The 17,463-nt window shown below is 44.0% G+C and overlaps 1 protein-coding gene across 1 annotated transcript; it reads left to right on the top strand.

Moving 5' to 3' along the window:
* The first annotated feature begins 588 nt into the window (after window positions 1–588).
* Window positions 589–4,300, top strand: LOC131986941 (olfactory receptor 2K2-like). The gene is made up of 4 exons (XM_059352082.1): window positions 589–965; window positions 2,066–2,313; window positions 2,423–2,754; window positions 4,253–4,300. Exons 1-4 carry the CDS (start codon window positions 589–591, stop codon window positions 4,298–4,300), a joined length of 1,005 nt encoding a protein of 334 aa, XP_059208065.1.
* Window positions 4,301–17,463: the final 13,163 nt, after the last annotated feature.

Below are 17,463 nucleotides of genomic sequence, written 5' to 3'. Positions count from 1 at the left end.
ACAATCTCCAAAGGAAGCTTAACAGGAAGCAGTGGAGTAACATCAGGTCACATGCTCCTATACGAACTCACACAAAAAAAGTTGCTGTGCTTGTACTCAAATTATTTTTTCCTCTGGAAATAAATTACATATTTGTAAAAAAATATATATTTTAAAACAAGTCTTGGGGCCAGAGGGACCTGCAGAGGGTGTTTCAGGGTGGGTCGATGTTTCGATGGTAACTGACCTCACTGACGTCAGCAAAATCAATGAAAGCTAAAGCACTCCCCGTAACAAGTGAGAGCATCAACTCTCTGAGTAGAGCGAGGACCTGTGAGGACGCTTTACAGTGCTGCAATCATTAGACATTAACTTCACTTCTTTAATTGTATGTTTGATGAAACACTGAACTGCTCACCGTTTTATTGCAGGTAATACTGTGATGTCTTTAATTTAATAAAATGTCAGAGAACTCTTTAGGTCACATGTTTGTCTTTTAATTTACTAGAGTTCACTGTTAGAATGTGGTTTTAGGTCTGAAATTCTTATCCCTGATGCCTGTTTGGAGGGTTTGATGAACTTGTGTTTTACAGAGTGGTTCTGCTTTGGATGGAGAACGTGACAGTGGTGTCTCCTCTCAAACAGCCGATTGTGTTCGAGCTGGAGGGTTTCTTTATCCCTCTGGGCTACGGCGCCTTTTTCTTTACCCTGGCCCTTATTCTCTACATGATAATCCTGCTGGCCAACGGCCTGGTGCTCGGCACCATCGTCCTGGACAAGAACCTGCACAGGCCCATGTTTGTGATGGTTGGTAACCTGATGGTCTGTGACTTGTTGGGGGCCACGGCCGTTCTGCCACGCATCATGATGCACTTCCTGATGGGCCAGAAGAAGATTGCCTACATCCCGGCCATCGCTCAGGCCTTCAGCGTGCACACGTACGGCACGGCAGTGCAGACCATTCTGGGTGTGATGGCCTACGACAGGTATCCAAACGCAGCAGCACATTCCAGTTTGTTACTGTTGAGCCAAAACGGTGCAAAGTGTTTGATCAAAAAGCTGATTTAGAACTTCAAAACTTACTCTCATGTCTGGCTGTTTGCTGCTGTTTATGTTTTATTTTTGAAAACAGTTACAAAACAGTATCCAGTATCCAGTCTTTGTTTCTATACAGTGCTCTTTTAGACAACAAGTACACTACAGGCCAAAAGTTTGGAAGCAACTTACATTTTCTGTTCACACTGGCGCTCTTAAAAACCAGTATGGATTCTTTGGATTTTTGGATGTGTTTACTGCATGATCAGACTTTACCTTTATTGAATTGAACCATTTTCTTCAAATTACCTTTAGGTATACATTGATGTCACCAGACCATTGCTGAATAAATGTTAACAAAAGAAAAGAAGGGCTTAATTTTAGGGTTGGAAGAGTCATAACTTCAGTGGAAAAGTAAAAATCAAATCATAGCTTGCATTTTTCACATCAGCTCTTTGGCTTTTGAGAGTTTGGATACAAAAATCCCAATAAATCTCAACTGTGTTCAGATCTCTGACAAACTTCCAAAGAAATGGTTGGATTGAAGCATCTGAGTAAAGAAACAAGAGTAGATTTATACAATAAGGAAAGAAGGATACACAAAGTCTGAGCAATAAAAACCTAAAGACCTGATAATTACTTTTTTTGTACAAATTTGATCTTGCTTCCAAAACTTTTGTCCTGTAGTATTAATGTTTAACATCTTTGCACACAATTTCTTCTTCATGGACATGCAGCCATAAATTGTCATTTCGTTCATGTGTTTGTATGTGAGCATGAGCCACTTCAGGATATTTTAGAGTTGACTTATTCACCTTGGTTCTGCTCGCTCTTTTGTTTTGTTTTGTTGTTGCTGTAAAACGTCCTTGAGTATCTAAAGAAGCACAACATGTATAGTACCATTGTTGATATTATATTTAGAAACAAATGCAAATGTATATATTTTGTTAAACTTTTCATTTGGACAGATAATCTTACTGAGACGCAGGTTTATATTCTATATAAAAATATGTTTGACTGTAGAAAGTGAAGGATGTGTTTGTGTCTGCAGGTACATTGCAGTGTGTGAGCCTCTCAGGTATAACACCATCATGACGCCGGCTCGGCTGCTCTCCTGCTGCACTCTCGCCTGGTTTGTTGCTCTGCTGTGTATTATTGTTCTCTTCTCCTTCCACATGAACGCCCCTCTGTGTGGCAACCTCGTCCAACACGTCTACTGCAGCAACCGAACTATCCTGAGGCTGGCCTGCAGGCCCACCCCCATCAACAACATCTATGGTCCGTTTACAGACCTGGAGGGCAAAATGAGGCGAATGGATGACAGAACAAGGTGTAAAGGTTGATATGCTCCTTTACTAACTACTACTACTTTAATTAAAAATAATTCTTGTCTTTATGTATTTTCTAGGTTTGGTTTTCACCTGGTGTTTGCAAACCAGCATCTTCCTCATCACTGCAGTTTCCTACTTCAGAATCCTTAATACTTCTTTAAAACGTGGCCGAGCTGAGAGCAGCAAAGCCTTCCAGACGTGCACGTCACACCTCTCTCTGTATGTGCTCTATGAAATAGCTACAGTGGTCATGGTTGTGAGTCACAGGTTCCCCTCACTCTCACAAAACATCAAGAAGTTCTTGAGCATCATGTTCATCATCCTGCCACCGGCGCTCAACCCCATCATCTACGGACTGGCCAGTAAAGAGTTACGGAGGAGCATCATCAAGAATTTTACCAATTTACGAGTCTGTCAAAAAAAAAAAAAGAGACAGCTTTAACTTCTGTTCCTGATCACTTCCTGAACTGAAGAACAGCCTTTTACCTGCTTGTAAAGGTTTTTAGTAGCCTAGAACATCTCATTATCAAAGATAATTTAGGTTTTAGGTGGATTCACTGCTCTTTCCTCATGTGTCCTGTCTGCAGCTAATTTCAGTTTAAAAATAAAACATAATGTATATTATCTTTGTTTTTATTTCTCAGCCCATTACATTATATCGGTGTTTCACTCTAGATTTTATGAAGATATTTACTAAGCTATTTATTTTTACAAGACTTCCCAACAGGTAGTTTAGCAATTTGTACTGATTTAGGTGAATTGGCTATCTTTTCTCTGTTTTACAGAGTGGTGCCCCATCTTGAGGTGAGTCAAGCCATATCATTTTTATTATGATTATTAATTATTTACAATAATTGATCATAATTCTGATAGCCATCAAAACCCACTTTTAAACCTATACTTAATTCTGATACCTCTGTTGTGAGGTATCCATACATTTATTTTGGGACATCTTATGTCCCCTCATTATATTGGTGCCCCGTGTGAGTCACAGTAGAATTGGTTTCACAACTAAAATGTTATGTGTCCACCCAAGTTAATTTTGAAAAATCTTTGCGTTGATTTCCGGGAATGTGAGTGGAGGAGGCCTGACAGTGGAGGAGGCCTGACAGTGTAGGAGACTTCACAGTTGGGGAGACCTGATGGTGGAGGAGGCCTGACAGTGTAAGGGAACTGACAGTTGGGGAGACCTGACAGTGGAGGAGGCCTGACGGTGGAGGTCTGCAGCCAGACTGTCCTGCTTTTACTTGCTTGTAGGTTTAAGTTTTCAGTAAGTTAGAACACCATTCTCCTGTCTGCAACTGCTTTCAACTATCAAAATTAAAATATAGTGTAAATTATTTTGGTTTTATTTCTCAGCCAAATAGTTACTCCTTTGCCCTACGAACTGGGTAAGTTACATAAACGGGAGCTCGTCCGGGATATTTGTAAAAAGGTAAATTGGTAAGTTGAATAATTGTTTGGTGTGTTTTATATTTGGTTTGTCTATTTTATGCAACACTTTTTTCATGCATCGTTCTGTATCAGATCAAGTGTAACGCCTGAATTTCCAACCGAGGATAAATAAAGTATTTCAGATTGTGATAAAGAGGCCTAATTTAAAGTACATATTGTTTTTCATATGCAATTAAGTGGATTGAAGTAATACATATTATTTTTCAATGGTTAATTCTGAGGAGTGTGATTTCTAAGAAAGAGAAGAGAGCCTTAAGCTCCAGCTTCAAACTTAACAAGCTTTTTTAAAACGAATTTGTCACTCTCCCGTTTATCTCCCGTTTTTGCAGAATACATAAATAGCGAGTGTAAATGGATACCGTAACCATTAGCCAGCTACTAAAACGCTTACACCAGAAGTGTATACCCAAGTTAATGTTGAACATCTTTGCGTGTATTTCCGGGCCTGACAGTGGAGGAGGCCTGACGGTGACAGAGGCCTGACAGTGGAGGAGGCCTAACAGCGGAGGAGGCCTGACGGTGGAGGTCTGCAGCCAGACTCTCCTGCTTTTACTTGCTTGTAGGTTTAAGTTTTCAGTAACTTAGAACAATATTGTCCTGTCTGCAACTGCTTTCAACCATCAAAATTAAAATATACTGTGAATTATTTTACCTGGAGGGGGGTGATTGGGAGGAGCGGCCTACCTGATCTGAACCCGAGTGGTGTTTTGTTATTGGACTTCTGTGCAGAGCCTCTAGCCAAAGATCGATTTCATTATCGTGTCATCAGATCTGCGGCCGCATGTTCTGGACACTCGGGTGAAGAGAGGAGCAGAGCTGTCAACTGATCACCACCTGGTGGTGAGTTGGATCAGGTGGCGGGGAAGGCTGCTGAACAGACCTGGCAAACCCAAACGTGTAGTGAGGGTCAACTGGGAACGTCTAGCAGAGGGCCCTGTCTGCGGGATCTTTAACTCACACCTCTGGAAGAATTTCTCCAGCATCCCGGGTGAGACTGGGGACATGGAGTCCGAATGCGCCATGTTCAAAGCCTCAATTGTTGACGCGGCTGGTAGGAGCTGTGGCTTGAAGGCCGTCGGTGCCTGTCGTGGCGGCAACCCAAGAACCGGCTGGCGGACACCAGTGGTGAGGGAGGCCGTCAAGCTGAAGAAGGAGGCCTTTCGGTCTTGGCCGGCTGGGGGGTCTCCATAAGCAGCAGACAGGTACCGTTCGGCGAGAAGGGCTGCAGCTGTGGCAGTCGCCGAAGCAAAAACTCAGGTATGGGAGGAATTCGGGGAGGCCATGAAGGAGGACTTTCAGTCGGCCTCAAAGAGGTTCTGGAAAACTGTCGGGCGACTCAGGAAGGGAAAGCAGGGCTTGGCCCAAGCTGTGCTCAGCGGGGCGGAGACCTGCTGACCCGACCTAGGGATGTCCTCAGATGGTGGAAAAAACACTTTGAGGAACTCCTTAATCCAGCCAACACGTCCTCTGTGGAGGAGGCAGAGTCTGAAGACTCAGGTAAAGACTCATCAGTATCCCTGGCAAAAGTCGCCGAGGTAGTTAAAAAGCTGCCTGGCAGCAAGGAGCCAGGGTTGGATGAGATTCGCCCTGAGATGCTGAAGGCTCTGGACACTGTTGGGCTGTCATGGTTGGCACGCCTCTTCAGTGTCGCATGGAGGTCTGGGACAGTGCCAGTGGAGTGGCAGACCGGGGTGGTGCTTCCCACTTTCAAAAAGGGGGACCGTAGGGTGTGTTCCAATTACAGTGGAATCACACTGCTCAGCCTCCCCGGAAAAGTCTACTCAAGGGTGCTGGAAAGGAGGCTCTGGCCGATTGTCGAATCTCAGATTCAGGAGGAACAATGCGGCTTCCGTCCTGGCCGTGGAACAACGGACCAGCTCTTTACCCTTGCGAGACTTCTGGAGGGGTCATGGGAGTTTGCTCATCCAGTCTACATGTGTTTTGTGGACTTGGAGAAGGCCTACAACCGTGTCCCTTGGGGAGTCTTGACTACGAGCTATCCGTCCCTATATAACCAAAGTGAGAGCTGTGTCCGCATACTCGGCACAACGTCAAACACGTTCCCAGTGGGTGTTGGCCTCCGCCAGGGTTGCCCCTTGTCTCCGATTCTGTTTGTGGTTTTCATGGACAGGATCTCAAGGCGCAGCCGAGGGGAGGAAGGGATTTGGTTTGGTGACCTAAGAATTGTATCTCTGCTTTCTGCAGATGATGTGGTTCTTTTGGCTTCATCAAGCCGGGACCTTCAGCACTCGTTGGGTCGGTTTGCAGCCGAGTGCGAAGCGGTTGGGATGACAGTCAGCACCTCCAAGTCTGAGGCCAAGGTTCTCTGTCGGAAAACGGTGGACTGGCCCCTCTGGGTGGGGAGAGAGTTACTGCCTCAAGTGAAGGAGTTCAAGTATCTCGGGGTCTTGTTCACGAGTGAGGGTAGAACGGAGCGTGAGTTGGACAGGCAGTTTGGTACGGCGTCGGCAGTGATGCGGGCGTTGTACCGGACCGTCGTGGTGAAGAAGGAGCTGAGCCGGAAGGCAAAGCTCTTGATTTACCGGTCCATCTATGTTCCAACCCTCACCTATGGTCATGAACTTTGGGTAGTGACCGAAAGAGCAAGATCACCGATACAAGCGGCTGAAATGAGTTTCCTCCGTAGGGTGGCTGAGCTCAGCCTTAGAGATAGGGTGAGGAGCTCAGACATCCGGAGGGAGCTCGGAGTAGAGCCGCTGCTCCTTTGTGTCGAAAGGAGCCAGCTGAGGTGGTTTGGGCATCTGGTGAGGATGCCTCCCGGGCGCCTCCCTTTAGAGGTGTTGCGGGCACGTCCAACTGCTAGGAGGCCCAGGGGAAGACCCAGAACACGGTGGAGGGATTATATCTCTCTCCTGGCCTGGGAACGCCTCGGGGTCCCCCAGGAGGAGCTGGACATTGTGGCTGGGGAGAGGGACGTCTGGAATGCCCTGCTTAGCCTGCTGCCCCCGCGACCCGACCCCGGATAAGCGGAGGAGAATGGATGGATGGATGTATGGATGGATTATTTTGGTTTCATTTCTTGGCCTAATAGTTAGTCCTTTGCCCTAGAAACCTGTGGAGTTACATAAACGGGGGCTCGTCCGGGATATTTGTAAAAGGTTAATTGATAAGTTGAATAATTGTTTGGTGTGTTTTATATTTCTGTGTAGGTTAGTGGTTGAGGTTGAAGGTCAGGTTTTCTATAAACAGACACAGGATCTTACATGTAACTAGCTGTCTTCTTTCTGACCTGGAACTCTAGAAATACCCAATATATTTTGAACTGGCTTTTCCAACACAGACATACCCCTCTGAAGAGGAATTTAAAGCTGGCACATGATCCTTTAAGCACCTTAGGAGTGGGTAATTTTATGAGACTGATATAGTTAAAGTGGCTATATTTTCTGTTTTTTTTACACAGTGCTGTTCCATCTAGAGGTTACTTAGAGTAAATCAAGTCATATTGTTCCAAAAGTTAATTATTATTTATGATAATTATGAATTACTTTGATAGCCATCTTAACACATTTGAACTGTGAGACCCACATAAATTAAGCTCAGGTTTGAGGCATATGTAAAACCCCAACCACATATTGGAATAGGTGGATCTCTATAAACAATCTCCAAAGGAAGCTTAACAGGAAGCAAGGCAAGGCAAGGCAAGTTTATTTGTATAGCACAATTCAACACAAGGTAATTCAAAGTGCTTTACATACACATTAAAAACAGCAAGACACAATTGAAAACAATAAAAACAGTCAATTAAAACAGGGAAGATACAGCAGGATAAAAAAAAAGAGATAAAATAATAAAAAGCACAAGTCAAACATTGTGTAGTTAAAAAGTAAGGGCAGTAGAGTAGAGCAGATAAGTGTTAAAGTTAAGAGTACGCTTCAGTAAACAATAGTGTTTTTAGTCCTGATTTAAAGGAGCTGACCGTTTGGGCAGACCTCAGATCTACAGGTAGTTTGTTCCACAGGTGAGGAGCATAATAACTGAAAGCTGCCTCACCCCGCTTAGTTCTTGTTTTTGGGACACGCAACAAGCCAGTTCCAGATGACCTAAGGGGTCTGGATGCTTCATAGAGAGGGAGCAGATCAAGCATGTAATTTGGTCCGAGACCATTCAGAGCTTTGTAGACCAGCAGTAAGATTTTAAAATCTATCCTCTGACTCACAGGAAGCCAGTGTAGTGATTTAAGGACCGGTGTAATATGGTCCAGTTTCCTGGTGTTTGTGAGGACTCTGGCGGCAGCGTTCTGGATCAGCTGCAGCTGCCTGATTGATTTTTTGTTAAGACCTGTGAAGATGCCATTGCAGTAATCCAACCTACTAAAAATAAATGCATGGATAAGTTTTTCCATGTCTTGTTTGGACAGAAGACCCTTAATTCTAGCTATGTTTTTCAGGTGGTAATAGGCAGATTTAGTGATAAGCTTTAGATGGCTGTTGAAGTTCAGGTCTGAGTCAATAATTACACCAAGATTTCTGGCTTGATTTGTAGCTGTCAATGACATAGAGCCAAGGTGAGCGCTGATCTTAGATCTTTCATTTTTAGGGCCGAAAATGATCACCTCTGTCTTCTCTGCATTTAGCTGGAGAAAGTTCTGGCACATCCACTCATTGATTTGATGAATACAGTTACTCAATGAGAGTAAGGGACTGTAGTCGTTTGAGGACACTGAAATGTAGAGTTGTGTGTCATCGGCATAAGTATGGTAGGAGATGTTGTGATGTTCCATAATCTGAGCTAGCGGTAGCATATAGATGTTGAATAGAAGCGGTCCGAGAATGGACCCATGAGGAACCCCACATGTGATCTTAGTTCGCTCAGACTCATGGTTTCCAATTGACACAAAAAAGTCCCTATCTTGTAAGTAAGATTTGAACCATTGTAGCACAGTGCCAGTGAGCCCCACCCACTGTTCCAGTCTGCTGACTAGTATGTTATGATCAACTGTGTCAAATGCAGCACTGAGATCCAGTAAAACCAGGACAGAGGATTTGCCTACATCAGTGTTCAGATTTATATCATTTAAGACTTTGATAAGTACAGTCTCAGTGCTGTGGTGTCGCCGAAATCCAGACTGAAATGTGTTAAAAAGATTATTTTGCATCATAAAAGCATGAATTTGCTCAAAAACAACCTTTTCAATGATTTTCCCCAGAAATGGCAGATTTGATATTGGCCTATAGTTACTAATTGTTGTGGAATCCAGATTAGATTTTTTTAGGAGAGGTTTTATTACTGCAGTTTTCAAAGTCTGTGGAAACTGTCCTGCTTGGAGAGAAGAATTTATTATCTGCAGTACATCCGGAGCTATGCAGTTGAAAACAGTTTTAAAAAAGTTTGAAGGCAGAATATCAAGGCAGCAGGTTGTGGGCTTTAATTTTGAAACCGTTTCCGTGAGTGTTGTGTAATCTAGGAGGCTAAAATGTCCTAGCTTGACTAGAGGATGGGAAGGCACCAGTGTTATCATTCCTGAGCTGGAGCTGCACACTGCTTGTCTTATCTGTAATATTTTGTTTGTGAAGAAGGCTGCAAAGTCATTGCATGACTTGTTAGACAGCAGCTCAGGAGGGACTGATGCTGTGGGATTTGTCAGTCTGTCTACTACAGAAAAAAGTGTGCGGGCATTATTACTGTTTCTATTGATAATCTCTGAAAAATATGACTGCCTTGCAATCTTCAATTCTTGATTATAGTTGCGAAGACCCTCTTTATAAATACCGTAATATACTTGGAGTTTGTTCTTTCGCCACCTGCGTTCAGCTTGTCTACATACTTTTTTCTGCACTTTAACTAGTTTGGCGTTTCTCCAGGCTGACTTTTTCTTCCCCGACAGAACTTTGGTCTTAATTGGGGCGATAGAGTCGATAACAGTCAAAACATTGGAACTAAAACTGTTAACAAGGTCATCAACTGGAGCTGAGGGCAGGGTTGGTGATGGTGTAAAATCCTGGGTGAATAATGCACAAGTGTTTTCATTTATATAGCGCTTCCTGATTACCTCTGCTTCACCTTTTGTTGGATTGGCAAGGGTGGTCGTTTTAAACAAAACACAGTAGTGATCAGAAAGAGCAACATCATTGACCACAACCTCAGAGATATTAAGACCTTTGGTAATAATTAGATCTAATATGTGTCCTCTGTTATGTGTTGGATCTGTGACATGCTGAGAAAGCCCAAAATTATCCAGAATATTTAAAAGTTCTTTAGCACACCCATCTTCAGGATTATCAACATGAATGTTAAAATCACCTACTAAAACAACACAGTCAAAATCTATGCACACAACAGACAGTAGTTTGGCAAAGTCATCAAAAAACCTTGCATCATATTTGGGGGGTCTGTAGATGGTCAAATAGATTGCTCTATAGGGTGATTTTGACTGAATGGCAACATATTCAAAGGAGTCAAACTGACCATAAGACATGTTTTTGCATTGGAAGCTGTCCTTGAACAGGGTGGCAACTCCACCTCCTCTCTTATGTATTCTTGCTTCACTGAAGAAACTAAAATTTGGGGGGGTTGACTCAATAAGAACTGCTGCACTATTATCCTGACTTAACCAAGTTTCAGTTAAAAACATAAAATCAAGGTTGTGCTTGTGAATAAAATCATTGATTAAGAAAGATTTGCCAAGCAGAGATCTGATATTTAAAAGAGCTAAATGTAAATCCTTAACAGGAGACGCTGGTGAGTTTGGAGGATGACATGCTATACTCAGTAGATTGGCAGAGTTAATTCAACTCTTTTTATTTCTCACCAGTTTGATCCCTTTTCTGTTACCTATTATCACAGGGATTGAGAAAGCTGACTGAACTCCATGGGGCCCTGACTGCTGCTGGAACAGAGCAATTTTGATATTGATATCAGAGTCTGGACCCGGCACATATCAGTCAGACTGACAGATAGGGTCATTCAGGGATTCCCAGGTATGGTGATTCAGAGGGGGTGGGGGAGGGCGGTGACTTTTGGTTGAGCGTTCTTTCCGAGGTGGTGGAGTGGGAGGGGCTGGATGTGGGAGGTTAAGGGGGGTAAATAAGGGATTTTGGCGAGGTGTTAGCTGGATTCCAATCTTGACAAGGCTCTTCATCCTGTCTGTGAAATCCAGAAGTGAAAAGTCCTGGCTGCATGGAGAGAGTTGGAGGCTGGGTGGGGTCTGGGGGGGTGAGGATTGGGGGCTGGGTGGAGTCTGGGAGGGTGAGGGTTGGGGGCTGGGTGGAGTCTGGGGGGGTGAGGGTTGGGGGCTAGGTGGAGTCTGGGGGGGTGAGGGTTGGGGGCTGGGTGGGATCTGGGGGGGTAAGGGTTGGGTGTCTCCTGCCGTGACTTGGTGAGACTCCCCTCGTTGGGCTGTTGGGGCTGGTGGAGACTCCATTTTTTGGGGAGAGGATGATGATGCTGGCGGCTCTCTCAGACTCTGCTGTCCTCCATGGTCAGTCCTTATCATAGCGCCCTCACCAGAGCGACGTCTTATCCGTTGTTTGGGAACGTCTCGCATGTCCTTGACACAGGCTGCTTGTGTGTGACGCAAATGATAAAAAATGTTGGAGCTTAGCAACTGCACTCCTGCCTTGTTAAGGCGAAATCCATCTGCCTTAAAGAGGTGCCTGCGTCCCCAAAAGATGTTGAAATTGTCAATAAAGTTCATTGATTGGGCGGCACAGATATCTTTGAGCCATCTGTTTAGCATCATCAGCCTGCTGAATCTCTCATCCCCTTGCCGAACTCCTGGTTGTGGTCCACTGAAAAACACCTCAGTATTTAAACATTGAACTTTGTTAATCAGATCAGTGAAGTCTTGCTTTAATACCTCTGATTGTTGCTTCACAACATCAAGGGCTCCTGTGTGTATGATGAGAGCATTAGCTGTTGGATGCTCAGCAGCAATGTTCAGGATCTTCTTTGAGATATCAGACACCATGTCGTTGGTAAAACAGAGTACTTTGGTGTTCTTGCTGCAAGAGCGTTTTATCTCATTCAAAGCTCCATCACCCACTATCAGAGTTTGGGGCCCAGTGGTTAGCTCTTTCTGTAGCCTTTTAGCATATGAATTAGCCTCATACCTTTCTCTGGAGCTGGAAGATGAGCCCACTTTCGGGGAGTCAGGATTCTGGGAGAGTGGAGCAAATCTGTTCTTCCGTAGAATTCCTGTCTTGGGGCAATTTGCTCTTCGTTTTTGTTGTAACCTTGGTCCATGGTTGCTTTCTCTTTGGTACTGGGGTTGAAGCGACATTCCTGTATGATGGTAGTGCAGGCCACTCGGTGTCATCGTAAGTCTCCAGGTGCTGGGTTTTGCCTGATAACCGTCTTCCCAAAACTGAGGGAGGTGATTTGTAGTGCTTTGGCTTTGCACCAAGAGAGTTCCAGGGAGGACTTGTTGGTTTATTGCCATTTACACCCAGCTCCTGCTGCGTCTTGGTGGTGCTAGTTAGCTTTCCGTTAGCCTGCTCCCTTTCACTGTTAAGGGAAATCGGCAGAGTAGTTTCATTCCCATTCTGTCCATTTACCTCCACATTCACTTCGAGCCGGTGAATTTTTGTTTCCAGTACTGCTATCTTCTGGAACAGTTTGTGGTAATCATCCGCGGAAAAGGGAGGCATCTTGCTGCTGTAGTCTGCTGTAGTCTGCTAATCTTATAAGAGCTCACAAATACACGTCTGCACTCCTCTGCTGCCGGAAGCGAAGTAGTGGAGTAACATCAGGTCACATGTCCCCATACGAAGTCACAGCAAAAAGTTGCTGTGCTTGTACTCAAACTATTTTTTCCTCTGGAAATAAATGACATATTTGTAAAAAAAAATTATTTTAAAACAAGTCTTGGGGCCAGAGGGACCTGCAGAGGGTGTTTCAGGGTGGGTCGATGTTTCGATGGTAACTGGCCTCACTGACGTCGGCAAAATCAATAAAAGTTAAAGCACTCCCCGTAACAAGTGAGAGCATTAACTCTCTGAGTAGAGCGAGGACCTGTGAGGACGCTTTACAGTGCTGCAATCATTAGACATTAACTTCACTTCTTTAATTGTATGTTTGATGAAACACTGAACTGCTCACCGTTTTATTGCAGGTAATACTGTGATTTCTTTAATTTAGTCAAATGTCAGAGAACTGTTTAGTTCACATGCTTGTTTGACATTATTTTACTGGAGTTCACTGTTGTTAGAATGTGGTTTTAGGTCTGAAATTCTTATCCCTGATGCCTGTTTGGAGGTTTTGATGAACTTGTGTTTTACAGAGTGGTTCTGCTTTGGATGGAGAACGTGACAGTGGTGACTCCTCTCAAACAGCCGATTGTGTTCGAGCTGGAGGGTTTCTTTATCCCTCTGGGCTACGGCGCCTTTTTCTTTACCCTGGCCCTTATTCTCTACATGATAATCCTGCTGGCCAACGGCCTGGTGCTCGGCACCATCGTCCTGGACAAGAACCTGCACAGGCCCATGTTTGTGATGGTTGGTAACCTGATGGTCTGTGACTTGTTGGGGGCCACTGCCGTTCTGCCACGCATCATGAGACACTTCCTGATGGGCCAGAAGAAGATTGCCTACATCCCGGCCATCGCTCAGGCCTTCAGCGTGCACACGTACGGCGCAGCAATGCAGACCATTCTGGGTGTGATGGCCTACGACAGGTATCCAAACGCAGCAGCACATTCCAGTTTGTTACTGTCGAGCCAAAACGGTGCAAAGTGTTTGATCAAAAAGCTGATTTAGAACTTCAAAACTTACTCTCATGTCTGGTTGTTTGCTGCTGTTTTATTTTTTTCTACAACAGTTATGAAATGACCTTTGCTGCATGTCAAAACCTTTTTCCCTCCTCCGAAGAATACATTTATAGTATATAGGATAGTATATAGGTACATAGGATAGTATATATTTGTTTCTATAAAATGCTCTTTTAGACACCATCTTAATGTTTATGCACACAATTTCTTCTTCATGGACTTGCAGCCATAAATTGTCACCTGGTTCATGTGTTTGAGTTTCTAAAGAAGCACAACATGAATTTATAGTTTATCATTGTTGTCATTATATTTACAAACAAATGCAAATGTATATATTTTGTTAAGCTTTCATTTGGACAGATAATCTTACTTAGACGCAGGTTTATATTCTCTTTGAAAATATGTTTGACTGTAGAAAGTGAAGGATGTGTTTGTGTCTGCAGGTACATTGCAGTGTGTGAGCCTCTCAGGTATAACACCATCATGACACCGGCTCGGCTGCTCTCCTGCTGCACTCTCGCCTGGTTTTTCGCTCTGCTGTGTATTATTGTTCTCTTCTCCTTCCACATGAACGCCCCTCTGTGTGGCAACCTCGTCCAACATGTCTACTGCAGCAACCGATCCATCCTGAGCCTGGCCTGCAGGCCCACCCCCATCAACAACATCTATGGTCCGTTTACAGCAACACACAGTCTGATATTAAACAGTGGCCCTTATCCTCAGGCCCTATGTTTATGGAGTTACTTTAATGTCAAGATTCAGACACAGCAAACAGAACTGTGAAATTTGACAACAAAACTTTTGGCTTTGCAAACAAAAGTTTACAATAATACATTTTATTTATTACTTTACTTGCAAAAAACATTTTAATTGCAAAATTGATAATTTAGCTACCAAACAAACTATTTGGTTGAACAAAAAAGACACAGAAGTAACTCCAGATGACAGAACGAGGTGTAAAGGTTGATATGCTACTTTATTAACAAAAATATTTCTCCTCCCTATGTTTTTGTAGGTCTGGTTAGTGCCTGGTCTTTCAAGTCTGGCACCTACATCATCACTGCAGTTTCCTACTTCAGAATCCTGCACGTTTCTTTAAAACGTGGCCGAGCTGCGAGCAGCAAGGCCTTCCAGACGTGCACGGCACATCTCTCTGTGTATGTGCTCTATGAAATAGCTACAGTGGTCATAGTTGTGAGTCACAGGTTCCCCTCACTCTCACAAAACATCAAGAAGTTCATCAGCATCCTGTTCATCATCCTGCCACCGGCGTTCAACCCCATCATCTACGGACTGGCCAGTAAAGAGTTACGGAGGAGCATCATCAAGCAATTTACCAATTTACGAATCTGTCAAAAAAAATGAGACCACTTTAACTTCTATTCCTGATCATTTCCCTAACTGAAGAACAGTCTTTTACTGAGAGGGGTCTGGCTGCAGACCTCCACCGACAGGCCCCCTCCACCATCAGGCCCCTTCCACCTTCAGGCCCCTTAACAGTTGAGCCTCCTCCACCGTCAGGCCTCTTCCACCGTCAGGCCCCCTCAACAGTCGAGCCTCCTCAACTGTCAGGCCCCCTCCACCAACAGGCCCTCTCAATAGTTGAGCCTCCTCCACCATCAGGCCCCCTCCACTGTCAGGTCCCCTCCACCGTCAGGTCCCCTCAACAGTCGAGCCTCCTCCACCATCAGGCTCCCTCCAATGACAGGCCCCCTCCACCGTCAGGCCCCTTCCACCTTCAGGCCCTTTAACAGTTGAGCCTCCTCCACCGTCAGGCCTCCTCCACCTTCAGGCCCCTCAAGAGTCGAGCCTCCTCCACCGTCAGGCCCCCTCCACCGTCGAGTCTCCTCCACTGTCAGGCCCCCCTCCACCTTCAGGCCCCCTCCACCGTCAGGTCCCCTCAACAGTCAAGCCTCCTCCACCGTCAGGCCCCCTCCACAGTCAGGCCTCCTCCACATTCAGGCCTCCACCACAGTCAGCCCTCCTCTACCATCAGGCCTGGAAGTAACGTTTTCTTTTTCTTTTTACGATTCACAAGGAACGTAACTTGTTTCTTTTTGAGTCTGTCAATAAGAATGAGACAGCTTTAACTTCTATTCCTGATCATTTCCTGAACTGAACAACATCTTTTACCGAGAGGGGTCCAGCTGCAGCCCTCCACCGTCAGGCCCGGAAATGTCAGGGTTTTTTTACGCATCACTGCCGTTGTTGTACTTGTAGTATACTTAGTTTTTCTTTGTTTATCCCTTCTTATTGAGCCATGGCAAAAAGTTTGCACCCTGGACAGATGCATCGGAAGCTGTCCAGCGAGGTGAGGTTCCACCAGTGTTTAAATGAAAGAAACAAAGGTTAAAGAACATTACTGAGGGCTGTTTATTAATGCAATACATTTTCTGTATTTGTATTTGTTTGTTTGTTTTGAGGTTACTCCTACATTATGTTTCAGTTTTGGTAATTGTTAAACTATTCAGTCTTTAAAATCAGGTTCACTATGCCAGCGTTCAGGGAACATTTTCTTCCTTGGTAGTACTCTATTTTTTGTTTGTTTTTTACCTGATGAAAGCGTCTGCTCAAACCTAAAAATATTTACATAAAAGGCACAATTGACTACAACTAGGATGGTTCACAGCAGTGGCACCTTCTGTCCACTGTCAAGTCCTAATTTGAAGTCACTGTAAAGAATGTGCCACCCCTCTAGATATGAGTCCCAGTTAAATAACTGGATGTGATATTTGTTTCTATTTGAATTATGAAAATGACTTTGTTTTTAAGGAAGACGAGCAAATGCAGCCTCAGCAAGCTGACGTCTCACAGGATGCAGAGACAACAGAGGAAGTGGTCGGATTGTTTCCCAGTTCTGTGCTGCTTACCCAACAGAGACCCTCTTTCTATGGTTTATTCAGACAGAATGCAAAGGGTCATTTTCATATATTCGGTACTAACTTTTTTTCCTTCTCTTCCATAGACCAGTCTGGAGCAGAGAACTTTACCTGACTGCAAAAAGAAGCAGAATGGGTCCAGGTCTGCAGCCAGATGTGCTGCAGATGGGAGAAGAGGAGCTTGCTGAGGCTGCAGAGCCGTTTGGAAAGCTCTGGCTGGATGAAGCAGGTGAAGGAACAAGTGAAGGCTTCCATGATCATAAAATGGAGCAATCTTGGAGCCATTCAAGTTTGTTTTTCATGATATTGAAGATGTGGAAGTTCTGTGAAGAAATCGTCGGCCACAGAGGATATTTCCACGTCTCTAAGCTGTCAGGATGTCAAATGAAAATTGTCTGACTTTGAATAAAAATAAAGTGCTATTATTGTACCAATATGCTTTTATTTTGTCTTTTTTATGCAACACTTTTTTCATGCATCATTCTGTATCAGATCAAGTGCAACGCTTGAATTTCCAACCGAGGATGAATAAAGTATTGTAGATTGTGATAAAGATGCCTAATTTAAACTACATATTGGTTTTCATATACAATTAAGTGGATTGCAGTAATACATATTATTTTTCAACGATAACGAAGTGTGTTTTCTAAGAAAGAGAAGAGAGCCTTAACCTCCAACTTCAAACTTAACAAGCTTTTTTAAAATTAATTTGTCACTCTCCCATTTATCTCCCGTTTTTGCAGAATACATCAATCGTGAGTGTAAATGGATACTGTAACCGTTACAGCTACTAAAACGCTTACACCAGAAGTGTATACCCAAGTTAATGTTGAACATCTTTGCGTGTATTTCCGGGCCTGACAGTGGAGGAGGCCTGACGGCGGAGGAGACCTGATGATCCAATTCAATCCACTTCATTTATATAGCACAATTTTAGCAAACACAAGGTTTCCAAAGTGCTGCACAAACAATAAATAGATAACACAATACAAATGGCTGTAGTTGTAACCCCTACTTGTACCTGTTGAGGCAGGTAGTATCAAACAATAAAATTAGGGTT

The sequence above is a fragment of the Centropristis striata genome, chromosome 15 (genome assembly GCF_030273125.1).
Source record: "Centropristis striata isolate RG_2023a ecotype Rhode Island chromosome 15, C.striata_1.0, whole genome shotgun sequence".
NCBI classification, from domain to species: Eukaryota; Metazoa; Chordata; class Actinopteri; order Perciformes; family Serranidae; genus Centropristis; species Centropristis striata.
Note: the sequence above shows the minus strand (reverse complement) of the source record. Positions and strands in the feature narration are given on the sequence as shown.

Bases quoted from the DNA above. Each gene is read 5' to 3' on its own strand.
- LOC131986941 (XM_059352082.1), top strand. From the start codon at position 589: ATGGAGAACGTGACAGTGGTGTCTCCTCTCAAACAGCCGATTGTGTTC. The intron at 966-2,065 runs GTATCCAAACGC...TTGTGTCTGCAG, and splicing joins GGTGTGATGGCCTACGACAG to GTACATTGCAGTGTGTGAGC. The intron at 2,755-4,252 runs GTCTGTCAAAAA...CGGGCCTGACAG, and splicing joins AGAATTTTACCAATTTACGA to TGGAGGAGGCCTGACGGTGA.